Raw genomic sequence first — 24,376 nt, forward strand, 5'->3', positions numbered from 1 at the left:
AAAGAAGTAAAGATTTTCCAATACGTATATCATATTATTAAAACAAGAAAATACGTTGAAATATCGATTGGGAAACAGAAGTAGGTTTTGTATATGCGTTGGTCCTATAGCACTTGGTCAGATATAAGATCTGGAATATTCTAAGAAGTTCGTCGCCAAAAAGACGCATTTCCTTTAATGCTGTATCTGCAAGCGGTACAGCTTCTACAAAACACTAACCTGAACCTCCCATTTGAAATTTCATTTTGGTTTAATGCAATATGTATATGCAGTATCAACTTTCGAGTTCCCGGTCAGTAGGCCAATGAATCAAAAAATTATTTGAATTTTTTCTCCTTCGAAAATTTGAATGGTGGTCCTGAAAAGGACCGATTGGTGAATGAAGTACAAGCTGTACTAGTTTTTTAACCGCCGAAGCCGTATAGGGTGCGGCCTTGCCTCTTCAAGGCGTACACAACATCCATGGCTGTGACAGTCTTCCTCTTGGCGTGTTCGGTGTAGGTGACGGCATCGCGGATAACGTTCTCCAAGAACACCTTCAGGACGCCACGTGTTTCCTCGTAAATGAGTCCCGAGATGCGCTTTACACCGCCGCGACGAGCCAAACGGCGGATTGCTGGCTTAGTGATACCCTGAATGTTATCCCGCAGCACTTTGCGATGACGCTTGGCGCCTCCTTTTCCCAAGCCTTTTCCTCCTTTACCGCGACCAGTCATAACTCACTATTTTCTACTGTTAACACACTGCACGAAACGAAAGTCACTGAAGAACTAATTCCTTATTTTCGACGAACTCTTATTTATACCTAAAACCCCAGAAACACGAGCGAGTCCGAACGATATGTGCGTCCCGCTCTTCGCTCTCCGCTCTCTGTTCGACAAATGAGATGCCCTCTTCTTCCCTCTCTTTTCAATCCTCCTCGTTTTTCTATATAAGTAGGTTGCAAATGCAGCTAACGTTTATTATGTTTTGAAACGTGAAGTGAACGTGAACAACAGTGAACTCGAAAATGGCCCGTACCAAGCAAACCGCTCGGAAATCGACTGGTGGCAAGGCGCCACGCAAACAACTGGCTACTAAGGCCGCTCGCAAGAGCGCCCCAGCCACCGGAGGCGTGAAGAAGCCCCATCGGTATCGCCCTGGAACGGTTGCCCTGCGTGAGATCCGTCGATACCAGAAGAGTACCGAGCTCCTGATCCGCAAGCTGCCTTTCCAGCGTCTGGTGCGTGAAATCGCTCAGGACTTCAAGACTGACCTGCGATTCCAGAGCTCGGCGGTGATGGCTCTGCAGGAAGCTAGCGAGGCCTATCTGGTTGGCCTCTTTGAAGATACCAACTTGTGCGCCATTCATGCCAAGCGTGTCACCATCATGCCCAAAGACATCCAGTTGGCCCGTCGCATTCGCGGCGAGCGTACTTAAGTGGCTGCCAATGCGCTAACATACTTTGTACAAATCGGTCCTTTTCAGGACCACAAATTTCAATCAATGAGATACTAATTTTTATCTGCAGGCTTCAACCTTAAAATAAAGAAATTAACTTTTCGTCCCGTTCCTTCGTAAGTGAAATTATTAATTGTTTGTAACTTTTAGTGATTTGATAAAATTAATAAATAGTCGGAACTCGTCGTTCGATTAGGATTGGGTGGGGTTTTTAATGTGATGGAGCTGCTATGCGGCAAGGATGGTCAAGACTTTCAAGCATCAGACAAAAACTAAACAAAAATTAGCTAGGCTAATGAATCTATTTGCTTAATAAAACAAAAACAGAATAAAAAATAAATTTTTTATATTGTCTTTTTAATGCTAAGTGCAACCTCCACGATATTTATATATATGGGTCACAAAATAAACTGTTGTTAGGTATATATATTCCAGAAATTATATATCGTATTTTGTAATATCAGATTTATCTAATAGAATAGATTCAATTTGACTGTTGTACTTTTAATTTTATCACGTTTTTGAAAAAATTTCATTACTAATGTCAGCATGTTTTTAGAACGAGAGGGTTTTGTGGGACTACCACGATCAACATTAGACATTTAAGCACCAACAAAAAATCGAAAAACTTTTAAACGCTATCTGAAAATAAATCATATGCGTTAATGAATGCATAATGTTTTATAAAAAACAAGAAAAATATTATTAAGTATACTTTTTACATTTTTTTCTTAAATATTAACTCGAGTGCGGCCTCAATGGGATTCTTATATGAAACACAAATTAGCAAAATTTGTAAAAACTGTTTATAAACATGCATCCAAAGCTGGATTGTCTTAAGCAAAGACATGATATATCTAAGAAAACATCATATAAATACAATATTTTAAATTATTTATATTTTTAACAGTCAGAAATCGATTGCCGAAAGTAGTCTGATAGCCAACTTTGTACATAGCCAAGGGACAACTTGGAACATGAATTAAAATACCTAAACTAAAGATAAGTAAATTTAATTGTAGTACTTATTTAAGTAAAAGGTTCAAATTTATTTTTTCATTAGCAAGTTACAAAATATTTCTAAGAAATCATATTTTAAAATGGGTTTTTAAAAAAATTGCTCATGTTACGAATGTCTATGTTGAAGTTGATTCGGCAATAAAAGGTTGCAAAAACCAGATACTAACGTTTTGAAAACATTACCTACTTAATAGATTATTTAAGAATGTAAAACAATAAAATGATTATTACATTTTAGGATCTTAAGCACTAAAAACAAGAAAATATGTCTGCACTTCAAACAAACATTAGCAGAGCAAATGCCTGATGCCAGACGCACAGTTAAAGTGCTCTTCTCCTCGATTCTCATCCGAACGAAGGAGGTTGGCAATAAGCGAGCGGGCCATTTTCTATACGAAAAAGTGTATTTTAGTGAAGAAAAATGTCTGAATCTGCAGTTGCAACGGCCGCTTCCCCAGTGGCTGCCCCGTCAGCGCCAGTTGAGAAGAAGGTGGCCACCAAAAAGGCATCTGGATCCGCTGCCCCAAAGGTGAAAAAGGCTGCTGCCCCGCCATCGCATCCGCCAACTCAACAAATGGTGGACGCATCCATCAAGAATTTGAAGGAACGTGGCGGCTCATCGCTTTTGGCAATCAAGAAATACATCACTGCCACCTATAAATGCGATGCCCAGAAGCTTGCTCCATTCATCAAGAAATACTTGAAATCGGCCGTGGTAAATGGAAAGCTGATCCAAACAAAGGGAAAGGGGGCGTCTGGCTCATTTAAACTGTCGGCCTCCGCCAAGAAGGATCCGAAGCCGAAGCCTGCGTCTGCTGAGAAGAAGGTGAAAAGCAAGAAGGTAGCCGTCAAGAAGACCGGATCCACCGCCAAGAAAGCTGCCGCCGGAGCTGACGACAAGAAGCCCAAGGCTAAGAAGGCTGTTGCCACCAAAAAGAAAGCAGAGAAGAAGAAAACCGAGAAGGCGAAGGCCAAGGATGCCAAGAAAACTGGAACCGTAAAGGCGAAGCCAGCAGCAGCGAAGGCCAAGTCGACCGCAGCGAAGGCAAAGGCGGCGAAAGCACCAAAGGCCAAGCCAGCGGCGTCTGTTAAGCCTAAAAAGGCTGTGAAGAAAGCAGCTGCTCCTGCTACTGCTAAAAAGCCGAAAGCCAAAACTACGGCGGCCAAGAAGTAAATTGTGCAAAAGTACAGTACCTGGTACCTGCTCGCAATCGCTATTTTAGATTTCGAAATCTGAAATTAGTTTAAATAAGCCCTTTTCAGGGCTACAACGTTCGTGAACAAGAGAAAGGAACTTTCAATTTAAAACTTAGTACATTTCACTTGTCCAATTATCTTGTTAGGCCGTTAGCATTTTTTTCACATAAGTGTGGCTGCATTGATTTTAGCAGCTGTACCAGAGAATCTTAAAATGCAAGTCACAGAATGTTCGTGGACTAGCATTGCAGAAATTCGTTATCAATAGATGACCATGATTTAATAACTATACTATAAAGCTCCAGAATAAGTTCTTTAGAAAAAAAAAACTCAAATTGAACTTATATCACGAATTTGATTGGCAAATGGTATATTGAAAATGAAGTTCCTTTGGTAAAATGTGTTGTGGCCCTGAAAAGGGCCGTTTTGGATCTTTCTCCCCATACGCAGCAAGAGTAAATTACTTGGAGCTGGTGTACTTGGTGACAGCCTTGGTTCCCTCACTGACGGCGTGCTTGGCCAACTCTCCGGGCAGGAGCAGGCGAACAGCCGTTTGGATCTCCCGACTGGTTATGGTCGAGCGCTTGTTGTAGTGAGCCAGACGAGACGCCTCTGCAGCAATGCGCTCGAAGATATCATTCACAAAGCTGTTCATGATGCTCATCGCCTTCGACGAAATACCGGTGTCAGGGTGGACCTGCTTCAGGACCTTGTAAATGTAGATGGCGTAGCTCTCCTTCCTCTTGCGCTTCTTCTTCTTATCGGTCTTGGTGATGTTCTTCTGGGCTTTGCCAGCCTTCTTGGCTGCCTTTCCACTAGTTTTCGGCGGCATTATTCACTTCACTTATGATTTCACAAACACAACTCACTGATCATAATGGTGCCCAAGCGCGTTCATCTTTATACTTTTTTTCGAGCAATGTTTTCAGGTCTAAGGCACCCACCCCTAAATGAACGCGCAGGCAGACGCAAAAGTATAAATATGTGGCTACCCGGGGCTCGTCGAGCATTCGTTTTCAGTGTGTAAAGTGAACTAAGTGAAATACTCGTAAAGAAAAATGTCTGGTCGTGGAAAAGGTGGCAAAGTGAAGGGAAAGGCAAAGTCCCGCTCTAACCGTGCCGGTCTTCAGTTCCCAGTGGGCCGTATTCACCGTTTGCTCCGCAAGGGCAACTATGCCGAGCGAGTTGGGGCCGGCGCTCCAGTTTACCTGGCTGCTGTGATGGAATATCTGGCCGCTGAGGTTCTCGAATTGGCTGGCAATGCTGCTCGTGACAACAAGAAGACTAGGATTATTCCTCGTCATCTGCAGCTGGCCATCCGCAACGACGAGGAGTTGAACAAACTGCTCTCCGGCGTCACCATTGCCCAGGGTGGAGTGTTGCCCAACATCCAGGCTGTTCTGTTGCCCAAGAAGACCGAGAAGAAGGCTTAAACGTTTTAAATGCGGAGCCAATTACATACTTGTACATAAAAAACAAACCCAACCGTCCTTTTCAGGACGACCAAGTTTTTACCAAAGAAGTAAAGATTTTCCAATACGTATATCATATTATTAAAACAAGAAAATACGTTGAAATATCGATTGGGAAACAAGTAGGTTTTGTATATGCGTTGGTCCTATAGCACTTGGTCAGATATAAGATCTGGAATATTCTAAGAAGTTCGTCGCCAAAAAGACGCATTTCCTTTAATGCTGTATCTGCAAGCGGTACAGCTTCTACAAAACACTAACCTGAACCTCCCATTTGAAATTTCATTTTGGTTTAATGCAATATGTATATGCAGTATCAACTTTCGAGTTCCCGGTCAGTAGGCCAATGAATCAAAAAATTATTTGAATTTTTTCTCCTTCGAAAATTTGAATGGTGGTCCTGAAAAGGACCGATTGCTGAATGAAGTACAAGCTGTACTAGTTTTTTAACCGCCGAAGCCGTATAGGGTGCGGCCTTGCCTCTTCAAGGCGTACACAACATCCATGGCTGTGACAGTCTTCCTCTTGGCGTGTTCGGTGTAGGTGACGGCATCGCGGATAACGTTCTCCAAGAACACCTTCAGGACGCCACGTGTTTCCTCGTAAATGAGTCCCGAGATGCGCTTTACACCGCCGCGACGAGCCAAACGGCGGATTGCTGGCTTAGTGATACCCTGAATGTTATCCCGCAGCACTTTGCGATGACGCTTGGCGCCTCCTTTTCCCAAGCCTTTTCCTCCTTTACCGCGACCAGTCATAACTCACTATTTTCTACTTTTAACACACTGCACGAAACGAAAGTCACTGAAGAACTAATTCCTTATTTTCGACGAACTCTTATTTATACCTAAAACCCCAGAAACACGAGCGAGTCCGAACGATATGTGCGTCCCGCTCTTCGCTCTCCGCTCTCTGTTCGACAAATGAGATGCCCTCTTCTTCCCTCTCTTTTCAATCCTCCTCGTTTTTCTATATAAGTAGGTTGCAAATGCAGCTAACGTTTATTATGTTTTGAAACGTGAAGTGAACGTGAACAGCAGTGAACTCGAAAATGGCCCGTACCAAGCAAACCGCTCGGAAATCGACTGGTGGCAAGGCGCCACGCAAACAACTGGCTACTAAGGCCGCTCGCAAGAGCGCCCCAGCCACCGGAGGCGTGAAGAAGCCCCATCGGTATCGCCCTGGAACGGTTGCCCTGCGTGAGATCCGTCGATACCAGAAGAGTACCGAGCTCCTGATCCGCAAGCTGCCTTTCCAGCGTCTGGTGCGTGAAATCGCTCAGGACTTCAAGACTGACCTGCGATTCCAGAGCTCGGCGGTGATGGCTCTGCAGGAAGCTAGCGAGGCCTATCTGGTTGGCCTCTTTGAAGATACCAACTTGTGCGCCATTCATGCCAAGCGTGTCACCATCATGCCCAAAGACATCCAGTTGGCCCGTCGCATTCGCGGCGAGCGTGCTTAAGTGGCTGCCAATGCGCTAACATACTTTGTATAAATCGGTCCTTTTCAGGACCACAAATTTCAATCAATGAGATACTAATTTTTATCTGCAGGCTTCAACCTTAAAATAAAGAAATTAACTTTTCGTCCCGTTCCTTCGTAAGTGAAATTATTAATTGTTTGTAACTTTTAGTGATTTGATAAAATTAATAAATAGTCGGAACACGTCGTTCGATTAGGATTGGGTGGGGTTTTTAATGTGATGGAGCTGCTATGCCGCAAGGATGGTCAAGACTTTCAAGCATCAGACAAAAACTAAACAAAAATTAGCTAGGCTAATGAATCTATTTGCTTAATAAAACAAAAACAGAATAAAAAATAAATTTTTTACATTGTCTTTTTAATGCTAAGTGCAACCTCCACGATATTTATATATATGGGTCACAAAATAAACTGTTAATAGGTATATATATTCCAGAAATTATATATCGTATTTTGTAATATCAGATTTATTTAATAGAATAGATTCAATTTGACTGTTGTACTTTTAATTTTATCACGTTTTTGAAAAAATTTCATTACTAATGTCGGCATGTTTTTAGAACGAGAGGGTTTTGTGGGACTACCACGATCAACATTAGACATTTAAGCACCAACAAAAAATCGAAAAACTTTTAAACGCTATCTGAAAATAAATCATATGCGTTAATGAATGCATAATGTTTTATAAAAAACAAGAAAAATATTATTAAGTATACTTTTTACATTTTTTTCTTAAATATTAACTCGAGTGCGGCCTCAATGGGATTCATATATGAAACACAAATTAGCAAAATTTGTAAAAACTGTTTATAAACATGCATCCAAAGCTGGATTGTCTTAAGCAAAGACATGATATATCTAAGAAAACATCATATAAATACAATATTTTAAATTATTTATATTTTTAACAGTCAGAAATCGATTGCCGAAAGTAGTCTGATAGCCAACTTTGTACATAGCCAAGGGACAACTTGGAACATGAATTAAAATACCTAAACTAAAGATAAGTAAATTTAATTGTAGTACTTATTTAAGTAAAAGGTTCAAATTTATTTTTTCATTAGCAAGTTACAAAATATTTCTAAGAAATCATATTTTAAAATGGGTTTTTAAAAAAATTGCTCATGTTACGAATGTCTATGTTGAAGTTGATTCGGCAATAAAAGGTTGCAAAAACCAGATACTAACGTTTTGAAAACATTACCTACTTAATAGATTATTTAAGAATGTAAAACAATAAAATGATTATTACATTTTAGGATCTTAAGCACTAAAAACAAGAAAATATGTCTGCACTTCAAACAAACATTAGCAGAGCAAATGCCTGATGCCAGACGCACAGTTAAAGTGCTCTCCTCCTCGATTCTCATCCGAACGAAGGAGGTTGGCAATAAGCGCGCGGGCCATTTTCTATACGAAAAAGTGTATTTTAGTGAAGAAAAATGTCTGAATCTGCAGTTGCAACGGCCGCTTCCCCAGTGGCTGCCCCGTCAGCGCCAGTTGAGAAGAAGGTGGCCACCAAAAAGGCATCTGGATCCGCTGCCCCAAAGGTGAAAAAGGCTGCTGCCCCGCCATCGCATCCGCCAACTCAACAAATGGTGGACGCATCCATCAAGAATTTGAAGGAACGTGGCGGCTCATCGCTTTTGGCAATCAAGAAATACATCACTGCCACCTATAAATGCGATGCCCAGAAGCTTGCTCCATTCATCAAGAAATACTTGAAATCGGCCGTGGTAAATGGAAAGCTGATCCAAACAAAGGGAAAGGGGGCGTCTGGCTCATTTAAACTGTCGGCCTCCGCCAAGAAGGATCCGAAGCCGAAGCCTGCGTCTGCTGAGAAGAAGGTGAAAAGCAAGAAGGTAGCCGTCAAGAAGACCGGATCCACCGCCAAGAAAGCTGCCGCCGGAGCTGACGACAAGAAGCCCAAGGCTAAGAAGGCTGTTGCCACCAAAAAGACCGCAGAGAAGAAGAAAACCGAGAAGGCGAAGGCCAAGGATGCCAAGAAAACTGGAACCCTAAAGGCGAAGCCAGCAGCAGCGAAGGCCAAGTCGACCGCAGCGAAGGCAAAGGCGGCGAAAGCACCAAAGGCCAAGCCAGCGGCGTCTGTTAAGCCTAAAAAGGCTGTGAAGAAAGCAGCTGCTCCTGCTACTGCTAAAAAGCCGAAAGCCAAAACTACGGCGGCCAAGAAGTAAATTGTGCAAAAGTACAGTACCTGGTACCTGCTCGCAATCGCTATTTTAGATTTCGAAATCTGAAATTAGTTTAAATAAGCCCTTTTCAGGGCTACAACGTTCGTGAACAAGAGAAAGGAACTTTCAATTTAAAACTTAGTACATTTCACTTGTCCAATTATCTTGTTAGGCCGTTAGCATTTTTTTCACATAAGTGTGGCTGCATTGATTTTAGCAGCTGTACCAGAGAATCTTAAAATGCAAGTCACAGAATGTTCGTGGACTAGCATTGCAGAAATTCGTTATCAATAGATGACCATGATTTAATAACTATACTATAAAGCTCCAGAATAAGTTCTTTAGAAAAAAAAAACTCAAATTGAACTTATATCACGAATTTGATTGGCAAATGGTATATTGAAAATGAAGTTCCTTTGGTAAAATGTGTTGTGGCCCTGAAAAGGGCCGTTTTGGATCTTTCTCCCCATACGCAGCAAGAGTAAATTACTTGGAGCTGGTGTACTTGGTGACAGCCTTGGTTCCCTCACTGACGGCGTGCTTGGCCAACTCTCCGGGCAGGAGCAGGCGAACAGCCGTTTGGATCTCCCGACTGGTTATGGTCGAGCGCTTGTTGTAGTGAGCCAGACGAGACGCCTCTGCAGCAATGCGCTCGAAGATATCATTCACAAAGCTGTTCATGATGCTCATCGCCTTCGACGAAATACCGGTGTCAGGGTGGACCTGCTTCAGGACCTTGTAAATGTAGATGGCGTAGCTCTCCTTCCTCTTGCGCTTCTTCTTCTTATCGGTCTTGGTGATGTTCTTCTGGGCTTTGCCAGCCTTCTTGGCTGCCTTTCCACTAGTTTTCGGCGGCATTATTCACTTCACTTATGATTTCACAAACACAACTCACTGATCATAATGGTGCCCAAGCGCGTTCATCTTTATACTTTTTTTCGAGCAATGTTTTCAGGTCTAAGGCACCCACCCCTAAATGAACGCGCAGGCAGACGCAAAAGTATAAATATGTGGCTACCCGGGGCTCGTCGAGCATTCGTTTTCAGTGTGTAAAGTGAACTAAGTGAAATACTCGTAAAGAAAAATGTCTGGTCGTGGAAAAGGTGGCAAAGTGAAGGGAAAGGCAAAGTCCCGCTCTAACCGTGCCGGTCTTCAGTTCCCAGTGGGCCGTATTCACCGTTTGCTCCGCAAGGGCAACTATGCCGAGCGAGTTGGGGCCGGCGCTCCAGTTTACCTGGCTGCTGTGATGGAATATCTGGCCGCTGAGGTTTTCGAATTGGCTGGCAATGCTGCTCGTGACAACAAGAAGACTAGGATTATTCCTCGTCATCTGCAGCTGGCCATCCGCAACGACGAGGAGTTGAACAAACTGCTCTCCGGCGTCACCATTGCCCAGGGTGGAGTGTTGCCCAACATCCAGGCTGTTCTGTTGCCCAAGAAGACCGAGAAGAAGGCTTAAACGTTTTAAATGCGGAGCCAATTACATACTTGTACATAAAAAACAAACCCAACCGTCCTTTTCAGGACGACCAAGTTTTTACCAAAGAAGTAAAGATTTTCCAATACGTATATCATATTATTAAAACAAGAAAATACGTTGAAATATCGATTGGGAAACAGAAGTAGGTTTTGTATATGCGTTGGTCCTATAGCACTTGGTCAGATATAAGATCTGGAATATTCTAAGAAGTTCGTCGCCAAAAAGACGCATTTCCTTTAATGCTGTATCTGCAAGCGGTACAGCTTCTACAAAACACTAACCTGAACCTCCCATTTGAAATTTCATTTTGGTTTAATGCAATATGTATATGCAGTATCAACTTTCGAGTTCCCGGTCAGTAGGCCAATGAATCAAAAAATTATTTGAATTTTTTCTCCTTCGAAAATTTGAATGGTGGTCCTGAAAAGGACCGATTGCTGAATGAAGTACAAGCTGTACTAGTTTTTTAACCGCCGAAGCCGTATAGGGTGCGGCCTTGCCTCTTCAAGGCGTACACAACATCCATGGCTGTGACAGTCTTCCTCTTGGCGTGTTCGGTGTAGGTGACGGCATCGCGGATAACGTTCTCCAAGAACACCTTCAGGACGCCACGTGTTTCCTCGTAAATGAGTCCCGAGATGCGCTTTACACCGCCGCGACGAGCCAAACGGCGGATTGCTGGCTTAGTGATACCCTGAATGTTATCCCGCAGCACTTTGCGATGACGCTTGGCGCCTCCTTTTCCCAAGCCTTTTCCTCCTTTACCGCGACCAGTCATAACTCACTATTTTCTACTGTTAACACACTGCACGAAACGAAAGTCACTGAAGAACTAATTCCTTATTTTCGACGAACTCTTATTTATACCTAAAACCCCAGAAACACGAGCGAGTCCGAACGATATGTGCGTCCCGCTCTTCGCTCTCCGCTCTCTGTTCGACAAATGAGATGCCCTCTTCTTCCCTCTCTTTTCAATCCTCCTCGTTTTGCTATATAAGTAGGTTGCAAATGCAGCTAACGTTTATTGTGTTTTGAAACGTGAACAGCAGTGAACTCGAAAATGGCCCGTACCAAGCAAACCGCTCGGAAATCGACTGGTGGCAAGGCGCCACGCAAACAACTGGCTACTAAGGCCGCTCGCAAGAGCGCCCCAGCCACCGGAGGCGTGAAGAAGCCCCATCGGTATCGCCCTGGAACGGTTGCCCTGCGTGAGATCCGTCGATACCAGAAGAGTACCGAGCTCCTGATCCGCAAGCTGCCTTTCCAGCGTCTGGTGCGTGAAATCGCTCAGGACTTCAAGACTGACCTGCGATTCCAGAGCTCGGCGGTGATGGCTCTGCAGGAAGCTAGCGAGGCCTATCTGGTTGGCCTCTTTGAAGATACCAACTTGTGCGCCATTCATGCCAAGCGTGTCACCATCATGCCCAAAGACATCCAGTTGGCCCGTCGCATTCGCGGCGAGCGTGCTTAAGTGGCTGCCAATGCGCTAACATACTTTGTATAAATCGGTCCTTTTCAGGACCACAAATTTCAATCAATGAGATACTAATTTTTATCTGCAGGCTTCAACCTTAAAATAAAGAAATTAACTTTTCGTCCCGTTCCTTCGTAAGTGAAATTATTAATTGTTTGTAACTTTTAGTGATTTGATAAAATTAATAAATAGTCGGAACTCGTCGTTCGATTAGGATTGGGTGGGGTTTTTAATGTGATGGAGCTGCTATGCGGCAAGGATGGTCAAGACTTTCAAGCATCAGACAAAAACTAAACAAAAATTAGCTAGGCTAATGAATCTATTTGCTTAATAAAACAAAAACAGAATAAAAAATAAATTTTTTACATTGTCTTTTTAATGCTAAGTGCAACCTCCACGATATTTATATATATGGGTCACAAAATAAACTGTTAATAGGTATATATATTCCAGAAATTATATATCGTATTTTGTAATATCAGATTTATTTAATAGAATAGATTCAATTTGACTGTTGTACTTTTAATTTTATCACGTTTTTGAAAAAATTTCATTACTAATGTCGGCATGTTTTTAGAACGAGAGGGTTTTGTGGGACTACCACGATCAACATTAGACATTTAAGCACCAACAAAAAATCGAAAAACTTTTAAACGCTATCTGAAAATAAATCATATGCGTTAATGAATGCATAATGTTTTATAAAAAACAAGAAAAATATTATTAAGTATACTTTTTACATTTTTTTCTTAAATATTAACTCGAGTGCGGCCTCAATGGGATTCATATATGAAACACAAATTAGCAAAATTTGTAAAAACTGTTTATAAACATGCATCCAAAGCTGGATTGTCTTAAGCAAAGACATGATATGTCTAAGAAAACATCATATAAATACAATATTTTAAATTATTTATATTTTTAACAGTCAGAAATCGATTGCCGAAAGTAGTCTGATAGCCAACTTTGTACATAGCCAAGGGACAACTTGGAACATGAATTAAAATACCTAAACTAAAGATAAGTAAATTTAATTGTAGTACTTATTTAAGTAAAAGGTTCAAATTTATTTTTTCATTAGCAAGTTACAAAATATTTCTAAGAAATCATATTTTAAAATGGGTTTTTAAAAAAATTGCTCATGTTACGAATGTCTATGTTGAAGTTGATTCGGCAATAAAAGGTTGCAAAAACCAGATACTAACGTTTTGAAAACATTACCTACTTAATAGATTATTTAAGAATGTAAAACAATAAAATGATTATTACATTTTAGGATCTTAAGCACTAAAAACAAGAAAATATGTCTGCACTTCAAACAAACATTAGCAGAGCAAATGCCTGATGCCAGACGCACAGTTAAAGTGCTCTCCTCCTCGATTCTCATCCGAACGAAGGAGGTTGGCAATAAGCGCGCGGGCCATTTTCTATACGAAAAAGTGTATTTTAGTGAAGAAAAATGTCTGAATCTGCAGTTGCAACGGCCGCTTCCCCAGTGGCTGCCCCGTCAGCGCCAGTTGAGAAGAAGGTGGTCACCAAAAAGGCATCTGGATCCGCTGCCCCAAAGGTGAAAAGGGCTGCTGCCCCGCCATCGCATCCGCCAACTCAACAAATGGTGGACGCATCCATCAAGAATTTGAAGGAACGTGGCGGCTCATCGCTTTTGGCAATCAAGAAATACATCACTGCCACCTATAAATGCGATGCCCAGAAGCTTGCTCCATTCATCAAGAAATACTTGAAATCGGCCGTGGTAAATGGAAAGCTGATCCAAACAAAGGGAAAGGGGGCGTCTGGCTCATTTAAACTGTCGGCCTCCGCCAAGAAGGATCCGAAGCCGAAGCCTGCGTCTGCTGAGAAGAAGGTGAAAAGCAAGAAGGTAGCCGTCAAGAAGACCGGATCCACCGCCAAGAAAGCTGCCGCCGGAGCTGACGACAAGAAGCCCAAGGCTAAGAAGGCTGTTGCCACCAAAAAGACCGCAGAGAAGAAGAAAACCGAGAAGGCGAAGGCCAAGGATGCCAAGAAAACTGGAACCGTAAAGGCGAAGCCAGCAGCAGCGAAGGCCAAGTCGACCGCAGCGAAGGCAAAGGCGGCGAAAGCACCAAAGGCCAAGCCAGCGGCGTCTGTTAAGCCTAAAAAGGCTGTGAAGAAAGCAGCTGCTCCTGCTACTGCTAAAAAGCCGAAAGCCAAAACTACGGCGGCCAAGAAGTAAATTGTGCAAAAGTACAGTACCTGGTACCTGCTCGCAATCGCTATTTTAGATTTCGAAATCTGAAATTAGTTTAAATAAGCCCTTTTCAGGGCTACAACGTTCGTGAACAAGAGAAAGGAACTTTCAATTTAAAACTTAGTACATTTCACTTGTCCAATTATCTTGTTAGGCCGTTAGCATTTTTTTCACATAAGTGTGGCTGCATTGATTTTAGCAGCTGTACCAGAGAATCTTAAAATGCAAGTCACAGAATGTTCGTGGACTAGCATTGCAGAAATTCGTTATCAATAGATGACCATGATTTAATAACTATACTATAAAGCTCCAGAATAAGTTCTTTAGATAAAAAAAAATTCAAATTGAACTTATATCACGAATTTGATTGGCAAATGGTATATTGAAAATGAAGTTCCTTTGGTAAAATGTGTTGTGGCCCTGAAAAGGGCCGTTTTGGATCTTTCTCCCCATACGCAGCAAGAGTAAATTACTTGGAGCTGGTGTACTTGGTGACAGCCTTGGTTCCCTCACTGACGGCGTGCTTGGCCAACTCTCCGGGCAGGAGCAGGCGAACAGCCGTTTGGATCTCCCGACTGGTTATGGTCGAGCGCTTGTTGTAGTGAGCCAGACGAGACGCCTCTGCAGCAATGCGCTCGAAGATATCATTCACAAAGCTGTTCATGATGCTCATCGCCTTCGACGAAATACCGGTGTCAGGGTGGACCTGCTTCAGGACCTTGTAAATGTAGATGGCGTAGCTCTCCTTCCTCTTGCGCTTCTTCTTCTTATCGGTCTTGGTGATGTTCTTCTGGGCTTTGCCAGCCTTCTTGGCTGCCTTTCCACTAGTTTTCGGCGGCATTATTCACTTCACTTATGATTTCACAAACACAACTCACTGATCATAATGGTGCCCAAGCGCGTTCATCTTTATACTTTTTTTCGAGCAATGTTTTCAGGTCTAAGGCACCCACCCCTAAATGAACGCGCAGGCAGACGCAAAAGTATAAATATGTGGCTACCCGGGGCTCGTCGAGCATTCGTTTTCAGTGTGTAAAGTGAACTAAGTGAAATACTCGTAAAGAAAAATGTCTGGTCGTGGAAAAGGTGGCAAAGTGAAGGGAAAGGCAAAGTCCCGCTCTAACCGTGCCGGTCTTCAGTTCCCAGTGGGCCGTATTCACCGTTTGCTCCGCAAGGGCAACTATGCCGAGCGAGTTGGGGCCGGCGCTCCAGTTTACCTGGCTGCTGTGATGGAATATCTGGCCGCTGAGGTTCTCGAATTGGCTGGCAATGCTGCTCGTGACAACAAGAAGACTAGGATTATTCCTCGTCATCTGCAGCTGGCCATCCGCAACGACGAGGAGTTGAACAAACTGCTCTCCGGCGTCACCATTGCCCAGGGTGGAGTGTTGCCCAACATCCAGGCTGTTCTGTTGCCCAAGAAGACCGAGAAGAAGGCTTAAACGTTTTAAATGCGGAGCCAATTACATACTTGTACATAAAAAACAAACCCAACCGTCCTTTTCAGGACGACCAAGTTTTTACCAAAGAAGTAAAGATTTTCCAATACGTATATCATATTATTAAAACAAGAAAATACGTTGAAATATCGATTGGGAAACAAGTAGGTTTTGTATATGCGTTGGTCCTATAGCACTTGGTCAGATATAAGATCTGGAATATTCTAAGAAGTTCGTCGCCAAAAAGACGCATTTCCTTTAATGCTGTATCTGCAAGCGGTACAGCTTCTACAAAACACTAACCTGAACCTCCCATTTGAAATTTCATTTTGGTTTAATGCAATATGTATATGCAGTATCAACTTTCGAGTTCCCGGTCAGTAGGCCAATGAATCAAAAAATTATTTGAATTTTTTCTCCTTCGAAAATTTGAATGGTGGTCCTGAAAAGGACCGATTGCTGAATGAAGTACAAGCTGTACTAGTTTTTTAACCGCCGAAGCCGTATAGGGTGCGGCCTTGCCTCTTCAAGGCGTACACAACATCCATGGCTGTGACAGTCTTCCTCTTGGCGTGTTCGGTGTAGGTGACGGCATCGCGGATAACGTTCTCCAAGAACACCTTCAGGACGCCACGTGTTTCCTCGTAAATGAGTCCCGAGATGCGCTTTACACCGCCGCGACGAGCCAAACGGCGGATTGCTGGCTTAGTGATACCCTGAATGTTATCCCGCAGCACTTTGCGATGACGCTTGGCGCCTCCTTTTCCCAAGCCTTTTCCTCCTTTACCGCGACCAGTCATAACTCACTATTTTCTACTGTTAACACACTGCACGAAACGAAAGTCACTGAAGAACTAATTCCTTATTTTCGACGAACTCTTATTTATACCTAAAACCCCAGAAACACGAGCGAGTCCGAACGATATGTGCGTCCCGCTCTTCGCTCTCCGCTCTCTGTTCGACAAATGAGATGCCCTCTTCTTCCCTCTCTTTTCAATCCTCCTCGTTTTGCTATATAAGTAGGTTGCAAATGCAGCTAACGTTTATTGTGTTTTGAAACGTGAACAGCAGTGAACTCGAAAATGGCCCGTACCAAGCAAACCGCTCGGAAATCGACTGGTGGCAAGGCGCCACGCAAACAACTGGCTACTAAGGCCGCTCGCAAGAGCGCCCCAGCCACCGGAGGCGTGAAGAAGCCCCATCGGTATCGCCCTGGAACGGTTGCCCTGCGTGAGATCCGTCGATACCAGAAGAGTACCGAGCTCCTGATCCGCAAGCTGCCTTTCCAGCGTCTGGTGCGTGAAATCGCTCAGGACTTCAAGACTGACCTGCGATTCCAGAGCTCGGCGGTGATGGCTCTGCAGGAAGCTAGCGAGGCCTATCTGGTTGGCCTCTTTGAAGATACCAACTTGTGCGCCATTCATGCCAAGCGTGTCACCATCATGCCCAAAGACATCCAGTTGGCCCGTCGCATTCGCGGCGAGCGTGCTTAAGTGGCTGCCAATGCGCTAACATACTTTGTACAAATCGGTCCTTTTCAGGACCACAAATTTCAATCAATGAGATACTAATTTTTATATGCAGGCTTCAACCTTAAAATAAAGAAATTAACTTTTCGTCCCGTTCCTTCGTAAGTGAAATTATTAATTGTTTGTAACTTTTAGTGATTTGATAAAATTAATAAATAGTCGGAACTCGTCGTTCGATTAGGATTGGGTGGGGTTTTTAATGTGATGGAGCTGCTATGCGGCAAGGATGGTCAAGACTTTCAAGCATCAGACAAAAACTAAAAAAAAATTAGCTAGGCTAATGAATCTATTTGCTTAATAAAACAAAAACAGAATAAAAAATAAATTTTTTACATTGTCTTTTTAATGCTAAGTGCAACCTCCACGATATTTATATATATGGGTCACAAAATAAACTGTTAATAGGTATATATATTCCAGAAATTATATATCGTATTTTGTAATATCAGATTTATTTAATAGAATAGATTCAATTTGACTGTTGTACTTTTAATTTTATCAGGTTTTTGAAAAAATTTCATTACTAATGTCGGCATGTTTTTAGAACGAGAGGGTTTTGTGGGACTACCACGATCAACATTAGACATTTAAGCACCAACAAAAAATCGAAAAACTTTTAAACGCTATCTGAAAATAAATCATATGCGTTAATGAATGCATAATGTTTTATAAAAAACAAGAAAAATATTATTAAGTATACTTTTTACATTTTTTTCTTAAATATTAACTCGAGTGCGGCCTCAATGGGATTCATATATGAAACACAAATTAGCAAAATTTGTAAAAACTGTTTATAAACATGCATCCAAAGCTGGATTGTCTTAAGCAAAGACATGATATATCTAAGAAAACATCATATAAATACAATATTTTAAATTATTTATATTTTTAACAGTCAGAAATCGATTGCCGAAAGTAGTCTGATAGCCAACTTTGTACATAGCCAAGGGACAACTTGGAACATGAATTAAAATACCTAAACTAAAGATAAGTAAATTTAATTGTAGTACTTATTTAAGTAAAAGGTTCAAATTTATTTTTTCATTAGCAAGTTACAAAATATTTCTAAGAAATCATATTTTAAAATGGGTTTTTAAAAAAATTGCTCATGTTACGAATGTCTATGTTGAAGTTGATTCGGCAATAAAAGGTTGCAAAAACCAGATACTAACGTTTTGAAAACATTACCTACTTAATAGATTATTTAAGAATGTAAACAATAAAATGATTATTACATTTTAGGATCTTAAGCACTAAAAACAAGAAAATATGTCTGCACTTCAAACAAACATTAGCAGAGCAAATGCCTGATGCCAGACGCACAGTTAAAGTGCTCTCCTCCTCGATTCTCATCCGAACGAAGGAGGTTGGCAATAAGCGCGCGGGCCATTTTCTATACGAAAAAGTGTATTTTAGTGAAGAAAAATGTCTGAATCTGCAGTTGCAACGGCCGCTTCCCCAGTGGCTGCCCCGTCAGCGCCAGTTGAGAAGAAGGTGGCCCCCAAAAAGGCATCTGGATCCGCTGCCCCAAAGGTGAAAAAGGCTGCTGCCCCGCCATCGCATCCGCCAACTCAACAAATGGTGGACGCATCCATCAAGAATTTGAAGGAACGTGGCGGCTCATCGCTTTTGGCAATCAAGAAATACATCACTGCCACCTATAAATGCGATGCCCAGAAGCTTGCTCCATTCATCAAGAAATACTTGAAATCGGCCGTGGTAAATGGAAAGCTGATCCAAACAAAGGGAAAGGGGGCGTCTGGCTCATTTAAACTGTCGGCCTCCGCCAAGAAGGATCCGAAGCCGAAGCCTGCGTCTGCTGAGAAGAAGGTGAAAAGCAAGAAGGTAGCCGTCAAGAAGACCGGATCCACCGCCAAGAAAGCTGCCGCCGGAGCTGACGACAAGAAGCCCAAGGCTAAGAAGGCTGTTGCCACCAAAAAGACCGCAGAGAAGAAGAAAACCGAGAAGGCGAAGGCCAAGGATGCCAAGAAAACTGGAACCGTAAAGGCGAAGCCAGCAGCAGCGAAGGCCAAGTCGACCGCAGCGAAGGCAAAGGCGGCGAAAGCACCAAAGGCCAAGCCAGCGGCGTCTGTTAAGCCTAAAAAGGCTGTGAAGAAAGCAGCTGCTCCTGCTACTGCTAAAAAGCCGAAAGCCAAAACTACGGCGGCCAAGAAGTAAATTGTGCAAAAGTACAGTACCTGGTACCTGCTCGCAATCGCTATTTTATATTTCGAAATCTGAAATTAGTTTAAATAAGCCCTTTTCAGGGCTACAACGTTCGTGAACAAGAGAAAGGAACTTTCAATTTAAAACTTAGTACATTTCACTTGTCCAATTATCTTGTTAGGCCGTTAGCATTTTTTTCACATAAGTGTGGCTGCATTGATTTTAGCAGCTGTACCAGAGAATCTTAAAATGCAAGTCACAGAATGTTCGTGGACTAGCATTGCAGAAATTCGTTATCAATAGATGACCATGATTTAATAACTATACTATAAAGCTCCAGAATAAGTTCTTTAGATAAAAAAAAATTCAAATTGAACTTATATCACGAATTTGATTGGCAAATGGTATATTGAAAATGAAGTTCCTTTGGTAAAATGTGTTGTGGCCCTGAAAAGGGCCGTTTTGGATCTTTCTCCCCATACGCAGCAAGAGTAAATTACTTGGAGCTGGTGTACTTGGTGACAGCCTTGGTTCCCTCACTGACGGCGTGCTTGGCCAACTCTCCGGGCAGGAGCAGGCGAACAGCCGTTTGGATCTCCCGACTGGTTATGGTCGAGCGCTTGTTGTAGTGAGCCAGACGAGACGCCTCTGCAGCAATGCGCTCGAAGATATCATTCACAAAGCTGTTCATGATGCTCATCGCCTTCGACGAAATACCGGTGTCAGGGTGGACCTGCTTCAGGACCTTGTAAATGTAGATGGCGTAGCTCTCCTTCCTCTTGCGCTTCTTCTTCTTATCGGTCTTGGTGATGTTCTTCTGGGCTTTGCCAGCCTTCTTGGCTGCCTTTCCACTAGTTTTCGGCGGCATTATTCACTTCACTTATGATTTCACAAACACAACTCACTGATCATAATGGTGCCCAAGCGCGTTCATCTTTATACTTTTTTTCGAGCAATGTTTTCAGGTCTAAGGCACCCACCCCTAAATGAACGCGCAGGCAGACGCAAAAGTATAAATATGTGGCTACCCGGGGCTCGTCGAGCATTCGTTTTCAGTGTGTAAAGTGAACTAAGTGAAATACTCGTAAAGAAAAATGTCTGGTCGTGGAAAAGGTGGCAAAGTGAAGGGAAAGGCAAAGTCCCGCTCTAACCGTGCCGGTCTTCAGTTCCCAGTGGTCCGTATTCACCGTTTGCTCCGCAAGGGCAACTATGCCGAGCGAGTTGGGGCCGGCGCTCCAGTTTACCTGGCTGCTGTGATAGAATATCTGGCCGCTGAGGTTCTCGAATTGGCTGGCAATGCTGCTCGTGACAACAAGAAGACTAGGATTATTCCTCGTCATCTGCAGCTGGCCATCCGCAACGACGAGGAGTTGAACAAACTGCTCTCCGGCGTCACCATTGCCCAGGGTGGAGTGTTGCCCAACATCCAGGCTGTTCTGTTGCCCAAGAAGACCGAGAAGAAGGCTTAAACGTTTTAAATGCGGAGCCAATTACATACTTGTACATAAAAAACAAACCCAACCGTCCTTTTCAGGACGACCAAGTTTTTACCAAAGAAGTAAAGATTTTCCAATACGTATATCATATTATTAAAACAAGAAAATACGTTGAAATATCGATTGGGAAACAGAAGTAGGTTTTGTATATGCGTTGGTCCTATAGCACTTGGTCAGATATAAGATCTGGAATATTCTAAGAAGTTCGTCGCCAAAAAGACGCATTTCCTTTAATGCTGTATCTGCAAGCGGTACAGCTTCTACAAAACACTAACCTGAACCTCCCATTTGAAATTTCATTTTGGTTTAATGCAATATGTATATGCAGTATCAACTTTCGAGTTCCCGGTCAGTAGGCCAATGAATCAAAAAATTATTTGAATTTTTTCTCCTTCGAAAATTTGAATGGTGGTCCTGAAAAGGACCGATTGCTGAATGAAGTACAAGCTGTACTAGTTTTTTAACCGCCGAAGCCGTATAGGGTGCGGCCTTGCCTCTTCAAGGCGTACACAACATCCATGGCTGTGACAGTCTTCCTCTTGGCGTGTTCGGTGTAGGTGACGGCATCGCGGATAACGTTCTCCAAGAACACCTTCAGGACGCCACGTGTTTCCTCGTAAATGAGTCCCGAGATGCGCTTTACACCGCCGCGACGAGCCAAACGGCGGATTGCTGGCTTAGTGATACCCTGAATGTTATCCCGCAGCACTTTGCGATGACGCTTGGCGCCTCCTTTTCCCAAGCCTTTTCCTCCTTTACCGCGACCAGTCATAACTCACTATTTTCTACTTTTAACACACTGCACGAAACGAAAGTCACTGAAGAACTAATTCCTTATTTTCGACGAACTCTTATTTATACCTAAAACCCCAGAAACACGAGCGAGTCCGAACGATATGTGCGTCCCGCTCTTCGCTCTCCGCTCTCTGTTCGACAAATGAGATGCCCTCTTCTTCCCTCTCTTTTCAATCCTCCTCGTTTTTCTATATAAGTAGGTTGCAAATGCAGCTAACGTTTATTATGTTTTGAAACGTGAAGTGAACGTGAACAACAGTGAACTCGAAAATGGCCCGTACCAAGCAAACCGCTCGGAAATCGACTGGTGGCAAGGCGCCACGCAAACAACTGGCTACTAAGGCCGCTCGCAAGAGCGCCCCAGCCACCGGAGGCGTGAAGAAGCCCCATCGGTATCGCCCTGGAACGGTTGCCCTGCGTGAGATCCGTCGATACCAGAAGAGTACCGAGCTCCTGATCCGCAAGCTGCCTTTCCAGCGTCTGGTGCGTGAAATCGCTCAGGACTTCAAGACTGACCTGCGATTCCAGAGCTCGGCGGTGATGGCTCTGCAGGAAGCTAGCGAGGCCTATCTGGTTGGCCTCTTTGAAGATACCAACTTGTGCGCCATTCATGCCAAGCGTGTCACCATCATGCCCAAAGACATCCAGTTGGCCCGTCGCATTCGCGGCGAGCGTGCTTAAGTGGCTGCCAATGCGCTAACATACTTTGTACAAATCGGTCCTTTTCAGGACCACAAATTTCAATCAATGAGATACTAATTTTTATCTGCAGGCTTCAACCTTAAAATAAAGAAATTAACTTTTCGTCCCGTTCCTTCGTAAGTGAAATTATTAATTGTTTGTAACTTTTAGTGATTTGATAAAATTAATAAATAGTCGGAACTCGTCGTTCGATTAGGATTGGGTGGGGTTTTTAATGTGATGGAGCTGCTATGCGGCAAGGATGGTCAAGACTTTCAAGCATCAGACAAAAACTAAACAAAAATTAGCTTGGCTAATGAATCTATTTGCTTAATAAAACAAAAACAGAATAAAAAATAAATTTTTTACATTGTCTTTTTAATGCTAAGTGCAACCTCCACGATATTTATATATATGGGTCACAAAATAAACTGTTAATAGGTATATATATTCCAGAAATTATATATCGTATTTTGTAATATCAGATTTATTTAATAGAATAGATTCAATTTGACTGTTGTACTTTTAATTTTATCACGTTTTTGAAAAAATTTCATTACTAATGTCGGCATGTTTTTAGAACGAGAGGGTTTTGTGGGACTACCACGATCAACATTAGACATTTAAGCACCAACAAAAAATCGAAAAACTTTTAAACGCTATCTGAAAATAAATCATATGAATGCATAATGTTTTATAAAAAACAAGAAAAATATTATTAAGTATTTTTTTCTTAAATATTAACTCGAGTGCGGCCTCAATGGGATTCATATATGAAACACAAATTAGCAAAATTTGTAAAAACTGTTTATAAACATGCATCCAAAGCTGGATTGTCTTAAGCAAAGACATGATATATCTAAGAAAACATCATATAAATACAATATTTTAAATTATTTATATTTTTAACAGTCAGAAATCGATTGCCGAAAGTAGTCTGATAGCCAACTTTGTACATAGCCAAGGGACAACTTGGAACATGAATTAAAATACCTAAACTAAAGATAAGTAAATTTAATTGTAGTACTTATTTAAGTAAAAGGTTCAAATTTATTTTTTCATTAGCAAGTTACAAAATATTTCTAAGAAATCATATTTTAAAATGGGTTTTTAAAAAAATTGCTCATGTTACGAATGTCTATGTTGAAGTTGATTCGGCAATAAAAGGTTGCAAAAACCAGATACTAACGTTTTGAAAACATTACCTACTTAATAGATTATTTAAGAATGTAAACAATAAAATGATTATTACATTTTAGGATCTTAAGCACTAAAAACAAGAAAATATGTCTGCACTTCAAACAAACATTAGCAGAGCAAATGCCTGATGCCAGACGCACAGTTAAAGTGCTCTCCTCCTCGATTCTCATCCGAACGAAGGAGGTTGGCAATAAGCGCGCGGGCCATTTTCTATACGAAAAAGTGTATTTTAGTGAAGAAAAATGTCTGAATCTGCAGTTGCAACGGCCGCTTCCCCAGTGGCTGCCCCGTCAGCGCCAGTTGAGAAGAAGGTGGCCACCAAAAAGGCATCTGGATCCGCTGCCCCAAAGGTGAAAAAGGCTGCTGCCCCGCCATCGCATCCGCCAACTCAACAAATGGTGGACGCATCCATCAAGAATTTGAAGGAACGTGGCGGCTCATCGCTTTTGGCAATCAAGAAATACATCACTGCCACCTATAAATGCGATGCCCAGAAGCTTGCTCCATTCATCAAGAAATACTTGAAATCGGCCGTGGTAAATGGAAAGCTGATCCAAACAAAGGGAAAGGGGGCGTCTGGCTCATTTAAACTGTCGGCCTCCGCCAAGAAGGATCCGAAGCCGAAGGCTGCGTCTGCTGAGAAGAAGGTGAAAAGCAAGAAGGTAGCCGTCAAGAAGACCGGATCCACCGCCAAGAAAGCTGCCGCCGGAGCTGACGACAAGAAGCCCAAGGCTAAGAAGGCTGTTGCCACCAAAAAGACCGCAGAGAAGAAGAAAACCGAGAAGGCGAAGGCCAAGGATGCCAAGAAAACTGGAACCGTAAAGGCGAAGCCAGCAGCAGCGAAGGCCAAGTCGACCGCAGCGAAGGCAAAGGCGGCGAAAGCACCAAAGGCCAAGCCAGCGGCGTCTGTTAAGCCTAAAAAGGCTGTGAAGAAAGCAGCTGCTCCTGCTACTGCTAAAAAGCCGAAAGCCAAAACTACGGCGGCCAAGAAGTAAATTGTGCAAAAGTACAGTACCTGGTACCTGCTCGCAATCGCTATTTTATATTTCGAAATCTGAAATTAGTTTAAATAAGCCCTTTTCAGG

At 42.6% G+C, this 24,376-nt stretch overlaps 23 protein-coding genes across 23 annotated transcripts; 14 read left to right on the forward strand and 9 right to left on the reverse strand.

Moving 5' to 3' along the window:
- Positions 1–404: 404 nt before the first annotated feature.
- Positions 405–716, reverse strand: LOC139352281 (histone H4). The gene has a single exon (XM_070994360.1). It carries the CDS (start codon positions 714–716, stop codon positions 405–407), a length of 312 nt encoding a protein of 103 aa, XP_070850461.1.
- A 293-nt stretch (positions 717–1,009) lies between these two features.
- Positions 1,010–1,420, forward strand: LOC139352282 (histone H3-like). The gene has a single exon (XM_070994361.1). It carries the CDS (start codon positions 1,010–1,012, stop codon positions 1,418–1,420), a length of 411 nt encoding a protein of 136 aa, XP_070850462.1.
- A 1,462-nt stretch (positions 1,421–2,882) lies between these two features.
- Positions 2,883–3,635, forward strand: LOC139352283 (histone H1-like). Its single transcript, XM_070994362.1, has one exon. It carries the CDS (start codon positions 2,883–2,885, stop codon positions 3,633–3,635), a length of 753 nt encoding a protein of 250 aa, XP_070850463.1.
- A 451-nt stretch (positions 3,636–4,086) lies between these two features.
- Positions 4,087–4,550, reverse strand: LOC139352441 (histone H2B). The gene has a single exon (XM_070994548.1). The coding sequence runs from the start codon at positions 4,488–4,490 to the stop codon at positions 4,119–4,121; it is 372 nt and encodes a 123-aa protein (XP_070850649.1). The 5' UTR covers positions 4,491–4,550; the 3' UTR covers positions 4,087–4,118.
- A 166-nt stretch (positions 4,551–4,716) lies between these two features.
- LOC139352284 (histone H2A) lies at positions 4,717–5,091 on the forward strand. Its single transcript, XM_070994363.1, has one exon. The coding sequence runs from the start codon at positions 4,717–4,719 to the stop codon at positions 5,089–5,091; it is 375 nt and encodes a 124-aa protein (XP_070850464.1).
- A 485-nt stretch (positions 5,092–5,576) lies between these two features.
- Positions 5,577–5,888, reverse strand: LOC139352595 (histone H4). Its single transcript, XM_070995284.1, has one exon. The coding sequence runs from the start codon at positions 5,886–5,888 to the stop codon at positions 5,577–5,579; it is 312 nt and encodes a 103-aa protein (XP_070851385.1).
- A 293-nt stretch (positions 5,889–6,181) lies between these two features.
- On the forward strand, positions 6,182–6,592 carry LOC139352285 (histone H3). Its single transcript, XM_070994364.1, has one exon. It carries the CDS (start codon positions 6,182–6,184, stop codon positions 6,590–6,592), a length of 411 nt encoding a protein of 136 aa, XP_070850465.1.
- A 1,462-nt stretch (positions 6,593–8,054) lies between these two features.
- Positions 8,055–8,882, forward strand: LOC139352442 (histone H1-like). The gene has a single exon (XM_070994549.1). The coding sequence runs from the start codon at positions 8,055–8,057 to the stop codon at positions 8,805–8,807; it is 753 nt and encodes a 250-aa protein (XP_070850650.1). The 3' UTR covers positions 8,808–8,882.
- Positions 8,883–9,258: 376 nt separating this feature from the next.
- LOC139352443 (histone H2B) lies at positions 9,259–9,722 on the reverse strand. The gene has a single exon (XM_070994550.1). The coding sequence runs from the start codon at positions 9,660–9,662 to the stop codon at positions 9,291–9,293; it is 372 nt and encodes a 123-aa protein (XP_070850651.1). The 5' UTR covers positions 9,663–9,722; the 3' UTR covers positions 9,259–9,290.
- Positions 9,723–9,888: 166 nt separating this feature from the next.
- Positions 9,889–10,263, forward strand: LOC139352286 (histone H2A-like). The gene has a single exon (XM_070994365.1). It carries the CDS (start codon positions 9,889–9,891, stop codon positions 10,261–10,263), a length of 375 nt encoding a protein of 124 aa, XP_070850466.1.
- A 487-nt stretch (positions 10,264–10,750) lies between these two features.
- On the reverse strand, positions 10,751–11,062 carry LOC139352287 (histone H4). Its single transcript, XM_070994366.1, has one exon. It carries the CDS (start codon positions 11,060–11,062, stop codon positions 10,751–10,753), a length of 312 nt encoding a protein of 103 aa, XP_070850467.1.
- Positions 11,063–11,344: 282 nt separating this feature from the next.
- On the forward strand, positions 11,345–11,755 carry LOC139352288 (histone H3). Its single transcript, XM_070994367.1, has one exon. The coding sequence runs from the start codon at positions 11,345–11,347 to the stop codon at positions 11,753–11,755; it is 411 nt and encodes a 136-aa protein (XP_070850468.1).
- Positions 11,756–13,217: 1,462 nt separating this feature from the next.
- LOC139352444 (histone H1-like) lies at positions 13,218–14,045 on the forward strand. The gene has a single exon (XM_070994551.1). It carries the CDS (start codon positions 13,218–13,220, stop codon positions 13,968–13,970), a length of 753 nt encoding a protein of 250 aa, XP_070850652.1. The 3' UTR covers positions 13,971–14,045.
- A 377-nt stretch (positions 14,046–14,422) lies between these two features.
- On the reverse strand, positions 14,423–14,886 carry LOC139352445 (histone H2B). Its single transcript, XM_070994552.1, has one exon. The coding sequence runs from the start codon at positions 14,824–14,826 to the stop codon at positions 14,455–14,457; it is 372 nt and encodes a 123-aa protein (XP_070850653.1). The 5' UTR covers positions 14,827–14,886; the 3' UTR covers positions 14,423–14,454.
- Positions 14,887–15,052: 166 nt separating this feature from the next.
- Positions 15,053–15,427, forward strand: LOC139352289 (histone H2A). The gene has a single exon (XM_070994368.1). The coding sequence runs from the start codon at positions 15,053–15,055 to the stop codon at positions 15,425–15,427; it is 375 nt and encodes a 124-aa protein (XP_070850469.1).
- A 485-nt stretch (positions 15,428–15,912) lies between these two features.
- LOC139352560 (histone H4) lies at positions 15,913–16,224 on the reverse strand. Its single transcript, XM_070995149.1, has one exon. It carries the CDS (start codon positions 16,222–16,224, stop codon positions 15,913–15,915), a length of 312 nt encoding a protein of 103 aa, XP_070851250.1.
- Positions 16,225–16,506: 282 nt separating this feature from the next.
- LOC139352290 (histone H3) lies at positions 16,507–16,917 on the forward strand. Its single transcript, XM_070994369.1, has one exon. The coding sequence runs from the start codon at positions 16,507–16,509 to the stop codon at positions 16,915–16,917; it is 411 nt and encodes a 136-aa protein (XP_070850470.1).
- A 1,461-nt stretch (positions 16,918–18,378) lies between these two features.
- LOC139352446 (histone H1-like) lies at positions 18,379–19,166 on the forward strand. Its single transcript, XM_070994553.1, has one exon. It carries the CDS (start codon positions 18,379–18,381, stop codon positions 19,129–19,131), a length of 753 nt encoding a protein of 250 aa, XP_070850654.1. The 3' UTR covers positions 19,132–19,166.
- Positions 19,167–19,583: 417 nt separating this feature from the next.
- On the reverse strand, positions 19,584–20,047 carry LOC139352447 (histone H2B). Its single transcript, XM_070994554.1, has one exon. It carries the CDS (start codon positions 19,985–19,987, stop codon positions 19,616–19,618), a length of 372 nt encoding a protein of 123 aa, XP_070850655.1. The 5' UTR covers positions 19,988–20,047; the 3' UTR covers positions 19,584–19,615.
- A 166-nt stretch (positions 20,048–20,213) lies between these two features.
- On the forward strand, positions 20,214–20,588 carry LOC139352291 (histone H2A-like). The gene has a single exon (XM_070994370.1). It carries the CDS (start codon positions 20,214–20,216, stop codon positions 20,586–20,588), a length of 375 nt encoding a protein of 124 aa, XP_070850471.1.
- Positions 20,589–21,075: 487 nt separating this feature from the next.
- LOC139352596 (histone H4) lies at positions 21,076–21,387 on the reverse strand. The gene has a single exon (XM_070995286.1). It carries the CDS (start codon positions 21,385–21,387, stop codon positions 21,076–21,078), a length of 312 nt encoding a protein of 103 aa, XP_070851387.1.
- A 293-nt stretch (positions 21,388–21,680) lies between these two features.
- Positions 21,681–22,091, forward strand: LOC139352292 (histone H3). The gene has a single exon (XM_070994371.1). It carries the CDS (start codon positions 21,681–21,683, stop codon positions 22,089–22,091), a length of 411 nt encoding a protein of 136 aa, XP_070850472.1.
- Positions 22,092–23,533: 1,442 nt separating this feature from the next.
- LOC139352448 (histone H1-like) lies at positions 23,534–24,321 on the forward strand. Its single transcript, XM_070994555.1, has one exon. The coding sequence runs from the start codon at positions 23,534–23,536 to the stop codon at positions 24,284–24,286; it is 753 nt and encodes a 250-aa protein (XP_070850656.1). The 3' UTR covers positions 24,287–24,321.
- The last annotated feature ends 55 nt before the right edge of the window (positions 24,322–24,376 follow it).

The sequence above is a fragment of the Drosophila suzukii genome, chromosome 2L, assembly GCF_043229965.1.
Source record: "Drosophila suzukii chromosome 2L, CBGP_Dsuzu_IsoJpt1.0, whole genome shotgun sequence".
Taxonomy (NCBI): Eukaryota; Metazoa; Arthropoda; class Insecta; order Diptera; family Drosophilidae; genus Drosophila; species Drosophila suzukii.